This window comes from Gobio gobio (assembly GCF_949357685.1).
Source record: "Gobio gobio genome assembly, chromosome: 12".
NCBI classification, from domain to species: Eukaryota; Metazoa; Chordata; class Actinopteri; order Cypriniformes; family Gobionidae; genus Gobio; species Gobio gobio.
The window spans coordinates 30,062,890-30,084,600 of NC_137105.1; the positions used below are offsets into that span (position 1 = coordinate 30,062,890).

At 36.5% G+C, this 21,711-nt stretch overlaps 1 protein-coding gene across 1 annotated transcript in view; it reads left to right on the forward strand.

Moving 5' to 3' along the window:
• Nucleotides 1-21,380, forward strand: part of sptlc2b (serine palmitoyltransferase, long chain base subunit 2b) — a 47,587-nt gene extending 26,207 nt beyond the window's left edge. Inside the window, exons 3-12 of the mRNA XM_079830481.1 lie at nucleotides 4,428-4,582; nucleotides 7,808-7,956; nucleotides 8,934-9,058; nucleotides 12,707-12,800; nucleotides 13,153-13,258; nucleotides 13,671-13,890; nucleotides 13,979-14,105; nucleotides 17,833-17,968; nucleotides 18,668-18,797; nucleotides 19,208-21,380. Of these exons, the coding sequence (XP_079686607.1) occupies nucleotides 4,428-4,582; nucleotides 7,808-7,956; nucleotides 8,934-9,058; nucleotides 12,707-12,800; nucleotides 13,153-13,258; nucleotides 13,671-13,890; nucleotides 13,979-14,105; nucleotides 17,833-17,968; nucleotides 18,668-18,797; nucleotides 19,208-19,324 (1,359 nt within the window). The 3' untranslated portion in view covers nucleotides 19,325-21,380. The remainder of the gene's footprint in view (nucleotides 1-4,427; nucleotides 4,583-7,807; nucleotides 7,957-8,933; nucleotides 9,059-12,706; nucleotides 12,801-13,152; nucleotides 13,259-13,670; nucleotides 13,891-13,978; nucleotides 14,106-17,832; nucleotides 17,969-18,667; nucleotides 18,798-19,207) is intronic.
• Nucleotides 21,381-21,711: the final 331 nt, after the last annotated feature.

Genomic DNA, 21,711 nt, shown 5'->3' on the forward strand with positions numbered 1-21,711 from the left:
CTTTCGGTTAGATAGAATTATAGTGATTTAAAAGCCTCCGCCGGTGATACCGGTATTACCGGTGTTGTCACACATCAATTAACCGGTGGGAAAATGTCCTCACCGTCACATCCCTACTTACCATCACACATACCTTGAACTCTCGGTTGATTAACCCAAACCTTGCTTAATCAAGGTATGCTGGTTTCAAAAATGAGTTAGTGAGTAAATTCAGACAACAACAAAGTATGTTTACGGTTAACACATAAGACATTCTCAACGAATCGTTGATTCACCATGGAAACAGATGCTAAGAAAAAGCGTGCCATTCTACTTCCATCTTTTGTTTTTATTTAACATTTAAACATTACCTTATAATGTTTATACCTTGTGCTTTCGAATGAATATTTAATATTGTATATTATGTAACTGTAACTATTTAACAAATTTTATATTAATATTTAATATTAAAAACGCATCTTTAGCAAACTAACCCTGGAACATAACCTGCTCCGGAGCTGGTTATGTTCAGAGAGTGAGTTGCTATGGCTACTTACTTGCATACCCTCAAAGTTATCTCCGTTTATGGAACTGAAAGTTGAAGTTATCTGCTCACTTACCCTTAAACATACCCAGGTATGTCTCATAACCTGCTTTCTGGAATACCCCCCTGGATGGTCAACGACTGTCCCTTGTTTGTCCAAAGCAGTAAACTGTCCACTGTTCTTCAGAAAAAATCCTCCAGGTCAAGCTAGGGCTGTGCAATTAATCGAATTTCGATTTCGATTTTGCCTCCCAACGATCACCAAAATAGTACAATCGAGAAAAAACGATTATTTTGCCATGTTCAGTTTTGCAAGAACACTCTTATTTTGTCTTGCGTTCTGAATGAAACGCGCACGCGCTCATCCGCCCCTCCCGAAGCCACAAATCTCTCTCAGTTTGTGAGTCTCGTGACTCGTGTGCATATCATCCGCTGGAATTTAAAAACTCGGCGCGAGTAAAGATGGCAGAAGGAGGGCAGTTACAGCAGCGTTTGGTGAGCAAAAAAGGCAAAACCAACTCCGTTGTCTGGGAACAGTTTGGCTTCGAGGAATCAGACGACGAGCAGAAACATGCTACGTGCAAGATTTGCTACATGGTAGTGGCTGCAACGCAAGGGAACACCACGAATTTGTTTAACCACTTGAAAATTAAACAGAGTGACATATGACAATCTAATAAAGAAACAAAAACTGACGAGAGCAGGGGTGCCGTGTAAACGTCCTTTTTTCCCCTCATATTTTTCAAATGATTCTCTCTTTGTAAACTTTGTTCAATGCATGCGAGTGCTGCCATATTTTCGAATATGACCAGTCGTTTTCACCGTCATCACCCGGGTTTAGTGCCAGAAGACGCAAATGAGAAGCCGCGCGCGCTGTGAGAAAATGTATCTCTTGGTGCGTTCCATTATGGTCAACGATCCGACTCGGCCCTCGGATATGACGTCACTTCCACACTTCAAGCGTTCTGGTATGTTTTGCGCGTCCGAGTCAGAGAAAAACATGGACGGCGCCTCGTCATGCAGTGCGCGCTCCACACTCCGCACACACACTTGGTTATGCGCCTAATAATAGCTAACAATAATCTAGGTTAACGTTATCAAATCAAATCATGCATTTTCTAACGTTACCGACCGCGAGTCAGCGCTGCGCCAGTTTGAAAAAGGCGGGTACAGGACCCTTTTTAATGAATGTTTGTTGTAGGTCTACTAGGCATAGAGATATCTGAACATCTTTGCCAAATGAACATTTAAACAACTAAATCGGTCCAAAAACAATGAAAACAATTCATACTTACAAGTCACACAGGTCGCAGCCATCTTGTATTCCGATTCGGAATTCTTGCTCAGTGTCCTCACGGTTGTCCAAACTTCCGAGCGGCAAAATCCGAGGAAAGGGGGCGTGTTGGTGCGTGTTGCTAGGTAACGTCTGTCTTCCTAGTCGGAGCTCCGACATGGATAAATAATAGAACGCAGCATCTGTGCGCTCATCCGAGAGCGCGCATACATTTCTCAGCGCGCAAATATTGAGTTCTCTTTCAAGTCTTGCTCTTGAACGGACAAACTCACACAAAACGTATGTCAACATGTCCATCTTGATGAGTATTCTAGCATACATAGTCTGTATATGCCTTAAGTGAACTTTATACAGTCGACGCATATCCGATCATTAGGTCTTAAAGAGGCAGTAGCCTTTACTGCTGTCTGTTTAATGTCAAACAACAAAAGACAAGGACATCACTCAACGCTCTTGATTGAATAGCTTTTGTAAGTTTAATAGGATTAATCTTTAATTTGCACTCAAATATGCAATGTTATTTTACATTTGACACATTTCTGTACCTGAAAACTAATGTTAGACGTACCTGAAAAGCATATCTAGCCGAACCATATTGTTGATCTTATTTATTTGTGGTTATCATTTTTATGTGAATACTTTTATACTTTGATTTGAATATATGTTATATTATTTATTTTAATAGTTCAAAAAGTACAACAAATGTTACAATTTCAATTGAATTGTTGAAAGGTGTATTTTTTATAAATACAACACATTCCCAAAGTCATGTGAAATAATCGTGTTACATAATCGTGATTTCAATATTGACCAAAATAATCGTGATTATGATTTTTTCCATAATCGAGCAGCCCTAGGTCAAGCACATTTTTGCGATCCTGCATCTCCCATTTCCATCCAATGATTTTGAGATAAATATCTTCATACTGAGGACAATCGAGGGACTCTATTACAAAAGCTGTAAACACTGATCCTCAAGAATGCCATGCAGGCTGAGGGATGTAAACTTTTGAACAGGAGATCAGTGTAAATTGTGCATGTAGCTAAATTATGTAGCTTATGAAGAAGTTTTATTTATAAAGCGCATTTTCGTAGCTCAAGGTCGCTTTACATTGTACATTATTATACATTTACATTAATCAGTCCCTCCAGAAAAATGCGGCTTTTTTTTGTGATTGTTGCGGGCAAAAATCCTTGATTATGCGGCACGTTTTCTTAAAAAATGCGATGAAAAATGCGGGATATTTATGCAATTTTATGCGATAAAATTGCGGGAACTTGCAAAAACTGCGGTTTGATGAGAAAGAGAAAAAAAGCACTACATCACAGAAAGTGCTGGAATATTTAAGTTCTCATCTTGTTTTATTGAAGACCTTAATAATGGCTCAAATTTACAAAACATTTAGTCAATCAAGTTCTGTAGCTTTACAAAAGGAATATGCTACAACTTCTGAAAAAATTAATAAATAACTTCCTGTTTTACAGATGTCGCTATACAAAACAGACATTTGAGTGCTTCCAATGCACAAAGTGCAATCTCTTAAAGGGTTAGTTCACCTAAAAATGAAAATTCTGTCATTAATGACTTCCCTTTATGTTGTTGGACACAAATTAAGATATTTTAGTTGAATTCCGATGGCTCAGAAAGGCCTCCATTGGCACAATGTACACTCTCAAGACCCATAAAAGGTAGCCTACTAAAGACGTCGTTACAAAGTCCATCTCACTACAGTGGTTCTACAATAACTTTATGAAGCGACGATAATAGTTATTGTGTGCAAAAAAAACTAAATAACGACTTATATAGTGATGACTGATTTCAAAACACAGCATCATGATGCTATGAATCATCGAGTCGATTCATGATTCGGATCGCGTGTCAAACTGCTGAAATACGTGACTTTGGCGATCCAACCCGCTGAATCGACTCATTGATTCATAACGCTTCAAACCGCTGAATCAACTCATTGATTCATAACGCTTCAAACCGCTGAATCGACTCATTGATTCATAACGCTTCAAAGCTTCATGATGCTGTGTTTTGAAATCAGTCAGCACACAGGGAAACTGGTTTGCTCTTTTGCTGTTATTTTTGTTGGCCAATGGGAGTTTGTGCTTCATCATGGTTTCACCGGTATCTATGGTTTCTCCACGGGGTTTGAAGCTTTTCGATGACGTTCGCGTCGGGTAAACACGTCACTTCAAAACGTTCCCATGGCAATAGGCGGAAATGGCGGCTCTTGTGTGAAGTAAACGAAAAATTTTCAACTTTCTGCTAATATATATGACTTTTTTTGCAACGAAAATGCGGGGATTATGAAATCATGATAGCCCCGCATATTTTGCACGCGGAAATAGGCAATTTATGCGGCGTATTTGAAAAAATGCGGCCCCCGCATGAATATGCGGACTTTGGCTGATTATGCGTTAAATCACGCGATCGCATAATCGCGTTTTTCTGGAGGGACTGATTAATAGCCTCCTCTTATAATAAAGAGCACTACTAAACAAAAAAATAAGAACTTATGGTCAAAATAAGAACAATCACCATGTACAAATTTTACACCCCCTGGCTCTTGTTATATTTTTCTTGTGATACTGTGTTCCCAGGATTTTGTTCCACTGTACCAGGACTTTGAGAACTTCTACACCAGGAATCTGTACATGAGGATCAGAGATAACTGGAACAGGCCCATATGCAGCGTCCCTGGAGCCAAGATGGACCTGGTGGAGCGAGACACACCTGACTACAACTGGACCTTTGAGTGAGTGTTAAATTGTGTCAACCCCAGGATGAGATCCAGTCTACTAGATCCTGTCAGAATACATCTGTTTGTCTGATATCTAAAACTAACAACATGGTTTTGTCTGATGCCCTAAACCAATTAAAACGTTTTTTTCTCATTTCCAAATATCACAAAATGATGGTAAATATAAGCAGAGTTTATTGAATGATCTTAGTTGCATCTTTCTCAGTGCTCAGTAGTCGGACTTCATCTGACAACTACAAATTCGACTAGTGTTATTTTACCGAACCAAAGGCAATGGAATAAGACTGCTGCACAACATTGTGCCATGGCGTTAAAGGGGTCATATAATGCCATCTTTGTTTTAGTTAATATGATTCTTTAGTGTCTAAATGAAAAGTTTTTAATATACTTTAATTAAATATTCTCATTAGTATTGTAAGAAAACACCAATTTTACCTGGTCAAAAACAGCTCTGTTTTCAGCAAGCCATTTCAGTGCATGTGACTTTAAATGATAATGAGCTTTGCTCACCCCACCCCTCTGTTCTGTGGGGCGTTCGACACAACACACGTGGAGTGTTGCCCTGACAACAGTTGAGGATATATTTTGGATTAAGAATGGCAACGGGAGTCTCTGAATGCAACCGTATCAATTTGAACCGGAGTCGGACCTGGAACAAGATGATGGCCCCAAAGAAGTTCGACAATTGAGGTTTCTGACGTTTATAACGTTTCTGAATGGTTGGTTAACGTAATGTCACTTTGATCTAGGGATGCACCGGTTGACCGGACAAAAACCGGAACCGGACGGTTTTTGCTTCTAGTGTGCGATCGGCCGGTTTTCTTTGTATTTTTCCGGAAGTGCGTCCGCGTGCACATATGCCTATATTGCAATCATTCGCGAACATGTCACTTGTGTGTTACAAACGGAAACTGGAGAACTGAGGGAAGAGACGAGATCCGCTGAAGGGAATGAAGAGCCGATTTCCTGCGCAAGCTCACCTCTCCGCCCTGCACAAGCGCAGATAGTGAGCGTTTGTTCAGCTCAGCTTCTCACGTGTTGGATCGGATGAGAACGAAACAGACTAACTTGTGACAAAGCCGAAATACTTATTTTTGTAGCCTAAAGAAGAACATGCATGCACTTTTGAAATTAAATACTATCAGTTCTGTAGCCTATAGGATGATCATATTTATTTTACCTTAAAATTACATCGACTTAATTTGATTTAAAAAGCACCTGCAGTAGTAACATTATTTGATTTAACATTTTGGAACAATTATATAATTTGGTTTTATTTAATTTCACTGGTAAAGACTTTTTTTTTCTCTATACACTGAATTTAAAAACAAATGCTGATTTAAGTAACAACTTTGTTTGTATTGCAGAATATGCAGTTGTTGCCTTTAATTTCACCTTTCAGCCTTTTCATTTCCAATTCAATTTCCCGTTAATTTCAGATTGCGGACTTGTTTGCATTATGCAGTATATATATGTATATATATTGCATTGCATGCCGTAATGTAACTTACCCTGTAAACTTTAGCCGCATTCATCGTTAAGCGTGCAAGCGATTTGCAAAGATTAATATAAAGGTTAATAAAACGTTACACTGAGTTCTTCTTGTTGAGGTGCATCAGGAACACGAATAGTTGGTAGTGATCCTTTTTTCAGGAGCAGCTTCTTAGCAAAACCTGCTTTATACTGACCCTCGTTTATAACGCAGTCTGGTCAGACGGCTCGATTTGAGAATTTGTGTATATATATATCCAACTTTATATAAAGAGCTGTACGATACTATAGCTACATTTTGCGATTTATATAAGCAATCACGCAATTGAGATTACTACAAAAAAAATTTATTATTATTTTTCCGCGTGTTGTTCTTTGCTCCTGCTCGATTTGAGACGGGAAAACATATAAGGAGATACAAAAAAAAAAACACTGGATGGATTTTTATCATTATAGGATGGTTGTGTACAGGCACTGCCAACACACATTTCCGTACAATCAACTTGTAAAAGTGCATGTACCATTATATGACCCCTTTAAAAACCTTGAGATGGAGACCTTCCGCTTATTATTTTATGAAAGTAAAACAGAACACAACATAAGATAACTGAAACAGTAATAGAAAATGTATATAAAATTATTCCATTGAAAAGTAATAAAGCTATAACGAGACAACAGTAGACCAGCAGCCAGAGTACAAACAGTACAACAGCCATGCATGCAGGTTGCTATTAAGAATCCTTAGATCCTTCTTGAGTCTCCTTTAGGCTTGGAGTCTGTTTGCGGTACACATAAAGTAATGAATATGGTGCAAGTTTTAGAGGCTGTATATTCTCTTTTAAATTTGCAGAAAGCGATTTCTGTTGAAAGTGGATCGGACCGAGCACCACAACACACTTGTAGCCAATCAGCAGTAGGGGGTGTGTCCACTCATGATGGGGGAGGAGAGAGAGTGAGCAAGAGGGAGATTTGAAGAAAGACTGTAGAAAGAGAGGAGGCTGAGAGACATTACAAAAGAGAAAAGATCAGAGGAATATCACAGGATAAAGAAGGGTTATGATTAGGCAAGAACTTTAGGGCCTGTGTTAATATTAGAAAAGCTTTCCACTGCTGGAAAGACCTAAGCAAGTTTACTGCAATAATGGAGCCACGAACTTCACATAGGCCTACTTTTGAAAATCCAGTGTTTAGTTGATCCTGGTAAGCACTCATTGTCACAGTTGCAAACACGACGGCATTCTTCTTTCATGAGGGAGTTTGGCGTCACGAATTTGGTTCCAGGAGGACCGTTAATTAGTTTACTGTTGTAAATTACTCTATAAACGTACACCTGTGACCGCATTGCATCAGTATTACTGAGCCACAGTGTCTGTGTTGCTTGGAAACCGTTCCGCATCTGAAGAACTTCATTGCTTGGTGGAAGAATAAAAAAAAAATGTTCTCAATAATTTTGACTAACAATGCCCCTTAGCTATAAACTACGGCTTCTTGGGCTTATTGCTTTTTGTTCTTCCTTGCCATTCATTTGTCATCTTCGCCATCTTTGACATCCACATTTGGGGGCGGAGCAATGAAGAAAGTGTTGACATTTGAAAATCAACACAAACAACCAGTGTTTCTCAGAAATCGCTTACTGCACCTTTAAAGGCGATGTCTGTCATTGTTATTAGTATTAGAATTGCTTGGTATTTTTCAGATGCTCAGATTATTCCATTTTCTTTCCTGCAGACACACAGGGAAGGTTCTGAAGGATGTTATTAATATGGGCTCGTATAACTACCTCGGCTTTGCTGAGAATTCCGGCACATGCGCTGACGCTGCCTCTGAGTGCACTGTGAAATATGGTGCAGGGGTGAGCAGCACCAGGCAGGAGATGGGTAATAAATCTTTCTCAATCTTTACTGCTGTTACTTCTCAGGTATAATAGGGGACAAATAATGGTCTGACCCTTTTTGGGTAGGTTTTAATAGATAGATAAATTTTAAAGGGTCATATACTTGGTCCTCTTATAATATTAATCAAGACTTTGTCCTTAATTTTACGGTATCATGATAATTTTCTACCCTCTCACTGACCCTTTGAATACATATTCATATATTCAGTTCTTTTTAGTCATTCTTCCCACGGGATGAGAATATGCTTTTATGGTGAAATGGTGGAAAAGAAATGTGCAGCCCTATGAAAGACTGTTACTGCAACTTCTTTGGTGGTAGAGTGCTAAGAAGCTGATTTCCATCACTTTTTTTGAACATATTGCTCACTTAAAAAATATATATTTTTTTTTACAAATACTTAAAGGGATAGTTCACCCAAAAAAAAAAAAAAAAGTCTGTCATCATTTGCTCACCTTCAAGTTGTTCCAAACCTGTCTTTCTTCTGCTGAACACAAAGGAAGATATTTTGAAGAATGCCTCTATCCTAATTCAGTCAGTGGGGCCTGTATTACTAAGTCAGTCAGTGGGGCCCTTCAACTATTTTTTTACCCATATTCGTAGTTTAAAATATCTTCCTTTGTGTTCAGCAGAATTCATACTTTTGGAACAACTTGAGGATGAGTAAATGATGACCAAGTTTTCATTTTTGGGTGAACCAAACCTTTAACTGCACAATTGCTTGAAATGCCCATTCTTAGTCAAAACTGTGCTAATTTCTGAACATTTTTTTTTTTTTTTTTTTTTTTTTTTAAATAACAGATTTTTTAATTTATTTTTTTATTGTGTGAACTGGGGAGTTTTGAGTTTTTAATATTGAACTATGATGTCTGCATAATGGATATTTATAATAATAGAGCTGTTTTGGTGGTTTAATTCTGTTGGAATTGTTGCATCATTGAGATATTTGTTATCTCTTGTAGGAAATCTTGACAAGCATGAGGAGCTGGAGAAGCTGGTGGCCAGATTTTTAGGGGTGGAGTCATCCATGGTGTTTGGAATGGGCTTTGCTACAAACTCCATGAATATTCCTACATTGACAGGAAAAGTAAGGGTTTTACTATGAGCTCAAACATTAAATCAAATGGAATGCTACGAATTTCCTTTTCACATCAAAACAAAGTAGGGTGGGAAGGAACATTGGGGTTTGGCCATTCTGTTTTTGTTATTTTATTGAGATACTCCCAAAGACCATATCTGTTCCTTGACAGATTTCTTTGGCTCACACTGGTAACTTGTCACGTAACATGTAATTGAAAGCCTTTATGCTTTAGAATGTGTGTGTGTACACGCATTCCTGGTTTCATTCACAAAAGATTTGATTACTTTTGATTAACATTCCAACTTGTCCTGCCAAATACAAAATGAAACATTTTTCCCCCATCTGTAAATCAGGATAAGAGCTGCTTCAGTGGGCTTTAGAAGTCCACATTGATTTTGATTCTAGGATTTAAAATGTAATTTAAAGAAGAAAAAATAAAAAACATAGAAACATTATGATGTTAAATAAAAAAAGAAGGGCCTTATTTCTGTCACTAATCAAATGTTCATTGGACTGAATGTAAGGCAATATAAATAAGAGCTTGGTCAACTTTAAAAACATTCTGTAATATTCAGAACTCAAAACTTCCAAAGGGGCATTTCTTTTTCTTTCTAAAATTATTTTCTGCAATTTCTTAAAACCTGAATACATTAACACATGACTGTGCATGTTTACGTGTCAATGACGCTTAATCTGTGTTCAGAAACTTGACTCATCTTGTCATTGTAAAGTAATGAGGAAGTAAAGATACCATTATTGCTAAACACCAGAAGAACTAATAAGATTAAAGGTACAACTTTTGGCCCACCTAGATGTTAAAAAACAAAAACTGCATGTATTTTGCCGTAGAACGTTGTTTTGGTTGTGCTTTATCTCTGCGTTACTGTGCAGAAGATTATGGTTCTTTCTCATAACTAAAAAAAGAGAGATTATCCTACGGCTCATAAAACATTCACTACTGGGGTTAAGAGGTATAACCAGTTTAGATGGAAAGGATCTAAAGCTTACTAGCTATACCCATTAATAGACACGGAACTTCCTTGAAAATAAATTCCAGCACAGCTCTATAAAAAACATAATTAAATGACCTTTCACAATAGATAATCCTTTACAATGAACTCTGTGAGAAAGATACATATGACAATGTATCTAATATAACAATACGTACATTTCAAATCGCTCAGTTCTCGCCATCTTCGAAAAGCCAAGCCAATGTTGATTCTTGTTTTATTACGAGCTCCGTTCAGTTCACTTTTTGCCAGCAGACTCTCCTCTGTTCAGCCTTTTTTTTTTTTTTTTTTTTTTTTTTTTTTTAAACGGGCGGTATCCCCGGAGCTTTGAGATTTTGCAGCTCCATGTCAACCTTTCAATCTCATAGTGACAACTAAACTATGCCACTGCCACACCATATACACACGTCAAAGTAACCGGACCATAATAAATAAACACTTTTAATAGGCTTACCATAGTGAATCAGGATAAGACAAAAACACATTTTGGAAGAAGGATCAATGATGTATTGCCTCATTATTTAAATGTTGTGAATTTTGAACAAAAAGTTACATAAGCCCTATTCAGTATTTGTAATTGTAATTACTGTGGACAGTAATTGTTTCTGGTGATCGTCCGTAAAAAATACATTTGCATGCCACCTGCATTCGGATGGCGAGTCATTCACGGTGGAGGAGTGAGTTTTGTGATCCTACAAACCTGGGAATGCGCCGCTCACGTGGTCAGTCGCATGTTTGTCTGCTGTAAATAAAATGTCATATGCTTGGAATAATAATAATAAATTCACATTTAATTTAATAATAGGAAAATAATATCCTGATTATTATTTAATTATTTAGATCCCCTGTTCAAAAAATAGTAAGATATAGACGTGAAAATGCAATCCAAACTCAAATGGTTGTAATTCAAGAATGCTTTGGAATATAGACATGTTTGGTCTTGTTTTAAAGAAGACACTCAGCAGATTATTGCTGAAGTTCTACTGTACTAAATATTTTTTATTTTATATAAAACATATATTTTATACAAATTTTACTCTAAAATTACTCTAAAATTAAAGCCATATATCTAACCAAGATGTGTTCCATATTTGAAGTTGATATCACAAAAATTGAAGTTTCCATGAGATTCTGTTTAGGCCCTGTACCAAATCCACCGGGTGTTACCCACATTCCATTCATTTTTTTTAATGCATTGTCCTGTAACAAATTAATACATTTATGTCCAAATATCACTTCTATCACAAAACAGTAACCAAATATAGAACATTGAGACTCAGACCTTTCTGACAGTGTTTTTTGTCAAGATTAGAAAAGGTTTTTACTATAAAGTATTTAAAATGTATTTTGTAATAGGAAACCTGACACCGCCCACTAGGCGAGAAGCCAGCTAAAATAATTTAAAAAAAGTTTCCATGGTAAAACAATGGCCAATTTCAAAACGATTTTCACAGGATGAATTTTGGGTTCGTAAGCTTTCGAATAATACCCAATTTATGATGAAATAAAAGCAATATATAAAAAAAAGCGCCAAATGTCTTGTTAACGTGAGTGACAGTAACAGTTAAGGGGTTAAAAGGTTTTTTTTTTTGTCTTGTATTTTATCTCAAAATGATGGATGTCGTTTTAAAAATGTGGGAATGAGAGGAAATAAGTTAATACAGCCTTTTATTTACATGAGGTAAACATAATGCTGCTTGGTTATTTTAGCGTATATAATTGCTAACGGCCCGTTTTAAATGTTTACGTACTTTTCTTCTCTTTCTCTTTTGAGCTGTGATGAAATATTGTTCTTGTAAATACTTGTGAGTCCAATTACCGCAACAACCGTAGTTGTCCGTTGTTTAACCGTGCTCCGCAGTGGTCAAAAAGGATATAAACAGTGACTTTTGAAGTGCTCTCCTCTGTAGATGTAGATTCGAACGACAATTAAATTACCACACAACCTTGGTGTTTTTACACGGGTAGTGGGACAAAAACACTGACATTCTGGATTCGGACGGCAAAAAAATCACTGACCAGCCCCTGTAAATTATGAAAATACCTTACGACCCCATGAGAAACAATTACAGTCCGAATAGGACTATAGTGTACCTTTAAAGGAACACTCCACTTTTTTTGAAAATAGGCTCTTTTTCCAAGTCCATTAGAGTCCACTTTTAGCATAGCTTAGCATACATCATTGAATCGGATTAGACCATTAGCATCGCGCTCAAAAATGACCAAAGACTTTCAATATTTTTCCTATTTAAAACTTGACTCTTCTGTAATTACATCATGTACTAAGACCAAAAGAAAAAGAAAAGTTGTGATTTTCTAGGCTGATATGACTAGGAACTATTCTCATTCCTGCGTAGTATTCAAGGAACTTGTTTTATTTTTTCAAAAAGTAGTGTTCCTTTAAGTAGGTCAAACCTTGTGTTGTTACTGGTTGTGTGTGGCACCTGCAACTCTGCATATCCTTCTGAAGAATCCCATCTCACTGATCATTTGAGCCAAAAAAAAAAAGGGTGAAAAATTCTCATATGAAATGTTTCTTTTTGTCTCTTCAAGATAACTCGGCACTGTGGACTTCAGACAATCGCTTTAGTATTATTTAATGTGCATTCTTGCATTTTATTAAAATGAATGTGTGTGTTTTTAGGGCTGTCTTGTCTTAAGTGATGAGCTCAATCATACGTCTCTGGTTCTTGGTGCCCGACTCTCTGGCTCTACCATCCGTGTATTCAAACACAACAGTAAGTTCATGCTAATTTTTGCCCACACTGAAAGTAAAAATGCTATGCAAAACATTCAGAGCCAAATCCGGCTATATTTGATGTTTAATATACAGATTGTGGACCAATGCGAGTTAACAGCGGGCAGTGCTATTCCCTCATTAATGAACACTTTTGGTTGTGGAATAAATTAAACATAGGTGATAAATGTAACTGTGAATAGGCATTTTGCCAATATATGTGAACCTGTGAGAAAACAATGCAATAAAATTATGCCTTACTTTGTTTTGTAAACTGCTGGCTAAGAACAGCATCTGCAAGTTGAGAATGAGATGCCTGGTCATAAATAAAAAAAATTAACCATTACTTTCAGATATGCAAAGTCTGGAGAAGTTGCTCCGGGATGCTATTGTGCATGGCCAACCTCGAACCCACCGGCCCTGGAAGAAAATCCTCATCCTTGTTGAGGGAATTTACAGGTAGATCAGAAGTCTTTTCCAACCATTCACTAGTAAGCTGATGTGGTTTGGGCAAAGCCATATGCAAAGGGTGGCTGGTTTGCCTACCCTTTTCGGGTTTAGAGGATAGTCATTTCATTCTTTATTTTAAGGATTTGCTAGGGGCAAGCAATAATAATATGATATGATATTTACCACATGTACTTTCATTGTAATACCAGAGGAGGACAATGTAAAAAAATATAAAGCTGAAATGTAAATTTAAGTAATTGTTTTATATAATAAGAGAATTTTCAAATGTTTCAAAATAAATACTTCCTGGCTGTCAAATAGTTCAAAAGCACAAAATCATAAGAATGCTATTTTAACATATTGCAACATCTAGTCCTCTGTGGGTATGCATTGATATTACACCTGTGTTCTTTCTTTTTAGCATGGAGGGCTCAATTGTGCGACTTCCTGAGGTCATTGCCCTAAAGAAAAAGTACAAAGCTTACTTGTACCTGGATGAGGCCCACAGTATCGGGGCACTAGGACCAAAAGGCAGAGGTGTGGTGGACTACTTTGGCCTGAATCCATCTGACGTTGACATCATGATGGGCACTTTCACCAAGAGCTTTGGTGCTGCTGGAGGATACATCGGAGGAAAGAAGGTTTGTCGCCAATTTAGCTGTCATTCTAAATTCCAGTTTATAAATGGCGTAATGAATAATCCTCTCTTTTTTATTTGTTTGTTTATAGGATCTGATCGATTACCTCCGTTTACACTCTCACAGTGCAATTTATGCTACCTCAATGTCCCCACCAGTCACCCAGCAGATTATCACTTCTATGAAGTGCATTATGGGAGAGGATGGCACCACATTAGGTGAGTTTAGAATTTTATTCAAGATCAGTTCTAATAAATATTACTGGAATAATAGGTGGAATAATCTTTGTGTGGCTTTTATTTAAAATTACATTTGTAATGCAATACCTAATATAGTAGTAATAGTGTAATTGTACATTTAAAAAATGTGTCATGTAAAAAAGAGCCACAAGATGGCAGCATTAACTCACAATACTGTTGAAGAGAAAGAAAATAAAACAAACAAACAAGCCTTCTCTTCCTTTTTCAATTCCCTTTAAATAGTCAGACCCATACAGAGGCACTAAAGGGACATGGTGATGGGGGAGAGAAATATGAAATGGGAAATTTTAATGCTTTTGCATTCTCTCACAAAAGTTTTGCAAGAAACTTTGCGCTCCTTGACAAAGAACATTTCTTGGGAGAGCGCAAAAGCTTTAAAATTAAATTTTCCTCCTGATGCATATTTTTTCTCCCATCACCATGTCCCTTTTGTGTTTCTGTAGCCCCTCATGTGACCCACAACAAAAACAAACATGCATGCAATAAGGGGTGCAATTGTTAGAAACTGGTTCACACGCATCTAACTGCATGCTGATCTAAGTTCTTGAAAATGGGTTGTTCAAAAGAAGAAAAAGGATTCTGAAATTGGATTAGATCACAAAATCTTGGTTTTGATCTGGATCAAATCGTCAGTTTGTTGTTCAAAACTTTTTAGTAGGATTGGGATAACTTTGATCCCCCTCCAAAAAAATCAGGATTATCCCAATCCCAGCAGAAGGGGCGATTTCAGGGGAAAAAAAATGTAATAACTTTAAAACTGGTCAAAAAATACAACACTTGTATCATGCACTCCTTATATACCTAAATAGTGCATATTAGTACCTCAAAGGTACTTATTGGTACCAAAAGTGTACATATTAGTTCCTAAATGTTACATATTAGACCATTTTTAAAAGGTTGTACCATATTTTTTTTTTCTGAGTGTGTGTGTAATATACACACATTTTAGATTTTTTTTATTAGCTTGGTTTGTTAAAGTAATAAATTAGAAGTAGACATTAGGCTGCCTATTAAACCTTTCAGTACAGTAAAGTTAATAAAAGAGATTTTGTGGCCATAAAATTACCTCCAAACAAACTTCAGTACTAAAAGTGTCTATTAACACATTTGCTGTTGTTCAGGAAGCTAGAAATAATCTGAAATGACAGTAGTTGACCTGAAAGAAAAACGTTTATAGAATGCAGTGCATATTTTGCATATTGAACTCCATCCTGATACGTTTTGGAACACAGCGGCATCTGAAATCGAACTTGCGAAGTATTTGCATCAATTTACTTGAATACCTAGAACTGCATGAAACTTACCAGTGTTGAAAAGTTCTGATTATCAGCAGTCGCACAATATTTTTGAGTTTTGGGTTTGTTTAGGAAAAGTAAACTCGATGACTCAGCGATTGGTTATACATGCTAACTTCATCTCTGCTGACAGTTTGAGGCAGCAAACTCAGTTTCACCCCTGATTGATTTGGCAGGGCATTCATTTGGAAAACCACATCTACGTTATACACCAAACACGCACGCGTCTGGAAACTCTTCAAGCCCTTACGAGAGTGGGATAATGGATGCTGATGGACCTTGAAGTGTGAGACTTAGTGAGTTCCTTCACCGCTAGGGCAGTATAGTTCTTGAATGTGTTGAGGAGGACTTATGGTTTACGTGGAGTAAAGGATTTCTGAGGTTCTCCGCAGAGAACCTTGAAGAAACCTTTTTTGGTTATAATGAGAGGTGTCGAGAGAAAGTGTAGAACTCTGTAAATGAGCTTGTGCTGAACAAGACTAAATTTCTTCTGCACAGTGACTCATTTAAGCGCTGGATTGACCATTGTGTTCATGCGCTCAACAGACATGTCTGTGATTGGTTACAATTCTCAACACTGCAAAAACGCATTGTAAGTTATGTTCTTTGATGCAGCTGGGGTAAATATGAATATTATGCTGTAATCAACACTTTTCATGCTTAGGTAATCGTGGCAGCTGTAATTGAGATTTGAGATTGAGATTTATTTATTTTTTCTTCAATAAAGCCCTAGTTCCTGTTATGCTAAAATACAAAATGTAGTAGTAACACATTGCCACAAACATGGCAAATCTGTTCATCATATCACCATGCAACCATAGAGGACAACTTAAAGTCAGCATTAAACCAAAATTGTGTCTTCTGGTCTGTTATGATGTTTGTCCGAGTAAAACACTCTTAAGATTTAATGTAAGACTTAATTTTGTCTAACAGATATTGATTGGGTTGTTCAATCGTTGTCACTTTCTAACTGCTGTGATCGTTTCATGTGAGTGACCGATAGCTGGAGGAGAGGATTGAAACCGTAAATGCAAAGCTGTCTGGTTCACAATGTAAACCTTGTCTGGTTTGAGAAATATTGTCTGGTTCAAAAATATTGTATTTGAATATTTGGGCTCATAAAAAAACCAAATTTGAATATTTGTGCTCATAAAAAAACAAATTTGAATATTTGTTTATTTAAATTACACTTAATGAGAAAGACGTTTATTTCTGAACAAGCTTATGATTAGGCAATATACACAAGCTTACGATATATCTTAATGTTTTCTTTTAGCTCAAAACATTAAACAATATGTAAATATATAAAAAATATTTAATTATATTATTATAAGTTACTACTAATACTATACTAATAAAAAACTTTTGTATACTTGAATACAACAGTTGTTCCAAAGTGGTTTTGGAGCAAGACAAGTAATTAATATCTAAAATGTATGAGCAACAGAATAATTCACAAGGTTCAGTTTGAGCTTAATTTAAAACGCTTCAGACTAACTGGCATTTCCTCAGTCACAGAGGTCTTGCCAAGTAAGACATGTTCCTGGATCAGCTTGTTTTGTTGATGCTGGAATAACATTCCTGTCTGAAAAAGTAGTCCTAACCATATCCCTACCCATAAGTTATCCCTAAAATCAGAGGGAAATGATGGGTGAATAACACTGATGTAGAAGCACCTAACCATTGCTGTAAGCCTAAACTTGACATAAACTGTAAACTTTTCCCTCAAATCTGATTGGTTGATCAAAGATGTTGATCCAGGAACATGTTGTACTTGGTGAAATCGTGTTCATCCTTTTCCTCATAGCTGCTGTTGGTTGAGTTAAACAATTTTCTCTTCCAATATTCTCAATCCTGAATATTGTGTGAGAGCTTTCCTTTCTCAGGAGCCCCTCACTATGAATGGAATGTCAAACAAGTGAAAACTAATACAGGAGAGTATATCGCTACCTCTCCCCTGAGGATCATTCTGCAATGTTCAAAGTGGATTTGAATTCCTTTGGCTTCAGATAAAACGGCCTCCCCATTTTCATTTGCCATGTGCTGGTATGGAACTTGTGGAAGTAGCATGTTTGCAATTTAGCTTTTTGTCATTCCTGTTGTTGGATATGAATAATATATGAATGATCAAAAAAAAAAAACCTGCTTTAATTTTTTCGCCATGTGAAAGTTGTAAGGCTGAGAACCTACAAATGTAATCGCACACATCTCTCTCTCTTAACAAGCCGTACAATTTGAGCAATAATTCATGTGTGTGCTACAAAAACTTGGTTGTTACATGCTGATGTAGAAGTTACTTATGATATGACGTATGACCAACAATAAGCTCTAAGCCAAGCAAGCACCATTAATAAATAATAATAATGATTTGTTATTTCTCTTTTATGCAGGTCAGGAAAGACTCTCTCAGTTGTCAGAAAACACAACCTACTTTCGCAGAAGATTACAGGAAATGGGCTTTATCATCTATGGGAACAATGACTCCCCTGTTGTACCCTTGATGCTTTACATGCCAGCTAAAATCGGGTCAGTTTTTACTGTTAAACGGAATCATGGCTATTGTATTTGAAAAGATGCTAGCTGAAATAATTTTTTTAAAGAATAATTTGTACTTGATACCATCTTTGCAGGAAGCAATTTTGGTGTGCGTGCGTGCCTGGTATTCCCTACATTATGGGGACCAAACGGAGGATAGTAATACCAGTTGTTTCTACAAGGAAAACAGTTTATAAAAATTTTTTTTTTAGAAGTTTTTTGAAAATGTAAAAATGCAGAAAGTTTTGTGTGATGGGTAGGTTTAGGGTTGGGGTTAGTGTAGGGGGATAGTAGATACAGTTTGTACAGTATAAAAATCAATATGTCTATTGAAAGTCCCCATAAAGTGTGTGTGTGTGTGTGTTTGTGAAATATCAGGACACAAATGTGTATAATGACATGGGTATGACATGGGTATTACAAAAAGAGGGTGAAATATGAGGACGTTCCCCATGTCCTCACTTTTCAAAATGCTTATAGATCACACAGAACAAGTTTTTTTTTCACAGAAAGTAAACTGCACAGTCTCCTGTGATGGGTAGGTTTAGGGGCAGGGGCAGTGTAAGGGGATAGAAAATACGGTTTGTACGGTATAAAAACCATTGCGCCTATGGAATGTCCTCACATTTCACAAAAACAAACGTGTGTGTGTTTGTTTAATTAATTAATTTTGTATTGTTTGCTGTTTAGAGCATTTGGGCGGGAGATGCTGAAGAGGAACATTGGGACAGTGGTGGTTGGGTTCCCCGCCACACCCATCATTGAATCCCGTGCACGTTTCTGTGTTTCTGCCGCCCACACGAGAGAGATGCTTGACACAGTGAGTATCACATGAACACAAATAAAATAATAATTGCAAAAATAATGACACAATTACAGTATCTTAATTTTCACGTTCACGAGAGACTGGCGTTCCAGCGCATGATATCTACATTTACGTTCACAAAGGGATAGTTCAGCCAAAAATAAAGGATCTGTCCTTACTCAACCCCACTGCTAATGTTTTCAGACCATATGAAGCGGCAGAGACCGCAAATCATTCATCTATGAAACTCTGACTCACCTCAGTCCACCAGAGTACATAAACATTAAAAGGAATAATTCACCCCAAAATAAACATTCTGTCAGAATTTAGCAGTTACTCATCATGTTTTATCAAACCCACCATCCCAAACATTTATTCAAGTGTGAATAACTCCAGTGTCTCTTCTTCTTGTCTGTCTCTCTCAGGCTTTAAATGCCATCAGTGAAGTTGGGGATCTTCTCCAGCTGAAATACTCAAGAAAAAACAGGCCCGGGAGTGAAGGAACTGACTGTTTTTCATATCTGGAGAGCCACCAGGACTAGCACTTTCTCACGATGATCTGACGGTGTCTTTATTCCACCCCAGAACCACATGTTTTTTCCTGTTTGTCTGTTTCGTGTTTAACTTATTCTGCATTTTCATATTGATTTTCATTTCAGTGGACACTCATTGAAACCCACTAATTGACCAAAGTTCAAGTCTGACCTCTAGGTTCAGTAACCAATATTCATTTCAATGTGCAATATCAACTTAATAGAGACTTTGCGTCTCTGTGATCAGCATCAGAAATGACCCAGGATAAAAGTGATTACTTTGTGTCAGGGCTAACTACCTTCTACACAATATAAATGCACATGAGAGTACACAAAATCATTTTATGATATTTTATACAAAAGAAAATATCAGTGTTTTTGTCTTGTTTTCCATTAAACATATCTAAAATATGAATTTACTCAGGGTTAAAGTTAGATATTTGTTCATTAAAAAGTAAGTAAAAAACTATGCCAATGGGGAACAATAAACTTAATTCAAGACTGAAAAGTTTTGCTTTAAATTAGTCTTAAAAAAAAATCTATGAGATTTTGATTTTACAAGAAAACAAGACAGAAATCCTAATTATAAAAATGATTTTTGCAGTGTACAGAAAAACAACGATCCACACACTTACACAGAAATGGCACCTTTTATGTGCAAGGTGTCCTTCTACAGCAAGTGTCATCGTTTAATGAGAAATAAAAATGTACTTCTGAAGGAGAAAATGTATTATAGCTAAACAGTAAATAAGAAAGTGACACTTCATATCAATATAAATATATCTATAAAAAAATATTGACATATTTATTAATACATTGCAGTGTATCTGCATTCAACTTGAATACTAGGTCTCCAAATCTTGATCTCTTTGCAAAAATGCAAATCTCATAGGTGCATAGGTGAGTTAGCGGTCTTAATGAACTTGTACAGAGGAAGACTAACATTCTCTGTTTAGTTTCATCAAAGCTTTCTATTCTGGAAAACTATGATGTTTTATCTTAATTGCAACTGAGTTGTGCTACTTTCTACAAATAGGGTACAGCCAAAACAAGGGAATGAATTAATACTACATTATAACCAGAGAACGAGTTATTATATTGTCCGCAAAAACTGATTTACTGGGAACGAGGGATCGAAAAGTAAATGTGCTGACGTATTAGTAATGAATTGTTCATTCATGGCCACAATATATACATATTTCCCCCGGCATCTTATGTGGGGCTCCGTAGCTTCTAGAGAGATTTTCTTTATATTTATTGCTATGTATATTTATTGCTATAAAATACCAATCATACAAATTGGGATATTAAACTGTATTTAGACATGTTCTTTTTTTTCTTTCAGGCCACTATTTGTACGCTATTTGTGGAAAGTGCCTTTATATCTTACTTGAATACCTCTTATGGTTTGCATTTCTCGCAATTACTGCTTGATATCTTAGCCAGGGCATTTCAAAAAAGAAATCTTCATTGAGCCAACAGAAATAGGCTTGCATTGTTCATTCAACATTTCATTATGTCTGCTGTTAACAGACAGCAGTGAAAAGATGTTCATGTTGCTTTTGAGTTGCTATTTTAACATTAAGAGTTAAGATAATCTATTTTGTATAATCTATTATTTAAACCTGTCTTCTAAAAACAGTTCTAAATACGGGTCACTGATATATGAAGATCTCTGTCAAGTATGTATGTATGCATGATGATGTGGCTTATGAACGCCTGTCGGATGTACATTTTTTTTCCACCTTAATGTTTTTGTTTGTTTTTTCATTCCCTTTTTGTGTTCTGAAGTCTTGTTCTTAATCAGAAAGGCAGCTCTAAATATCTCTCTGAATGCAGATAGTTACTAAATGAGCTACTGATGACTGTTAAGAGATGCAGATATGATGTTGGCGTCTAAATGAAAGAAATGCCACTGAACTGCATTCGACTGTGAAACCAAAGGGCATTCCATGTTTTATCCATTTTGAGTTGTGTTTTTCATCAATTATACATGATATCGTTGTCAGACTGCAAGAAACTGGCATTCATTGAAAGTGACTAATCATTTGTTTCTGAGGATAATAAAAAAAAAAAAACATACCTTGAACAGTTTTTTTTTTCAGAATCCAGAGTAATAATCAGATCTTGATCTTTGCTTTTATGGTTTCTATAAAAAACAAGGATAAATCTTCTTTTACTGTCGGATTCAGACTGTATACAGTTTTGTAAGGTATAATGTATGTTAAAATAAGAGTTTGAAGTTTAGTTGCATTTAAAGGGATCGTTCACCCAAAAAAAAATTTGTCACCATGATGTTCCAAACCTATGAATTTCTTTCTTCTGCTGAACACAATAGAAGATATTTGGAAGAATGTTGATAAACAGACAATTGACGGTAGCCATTGAATTCCATA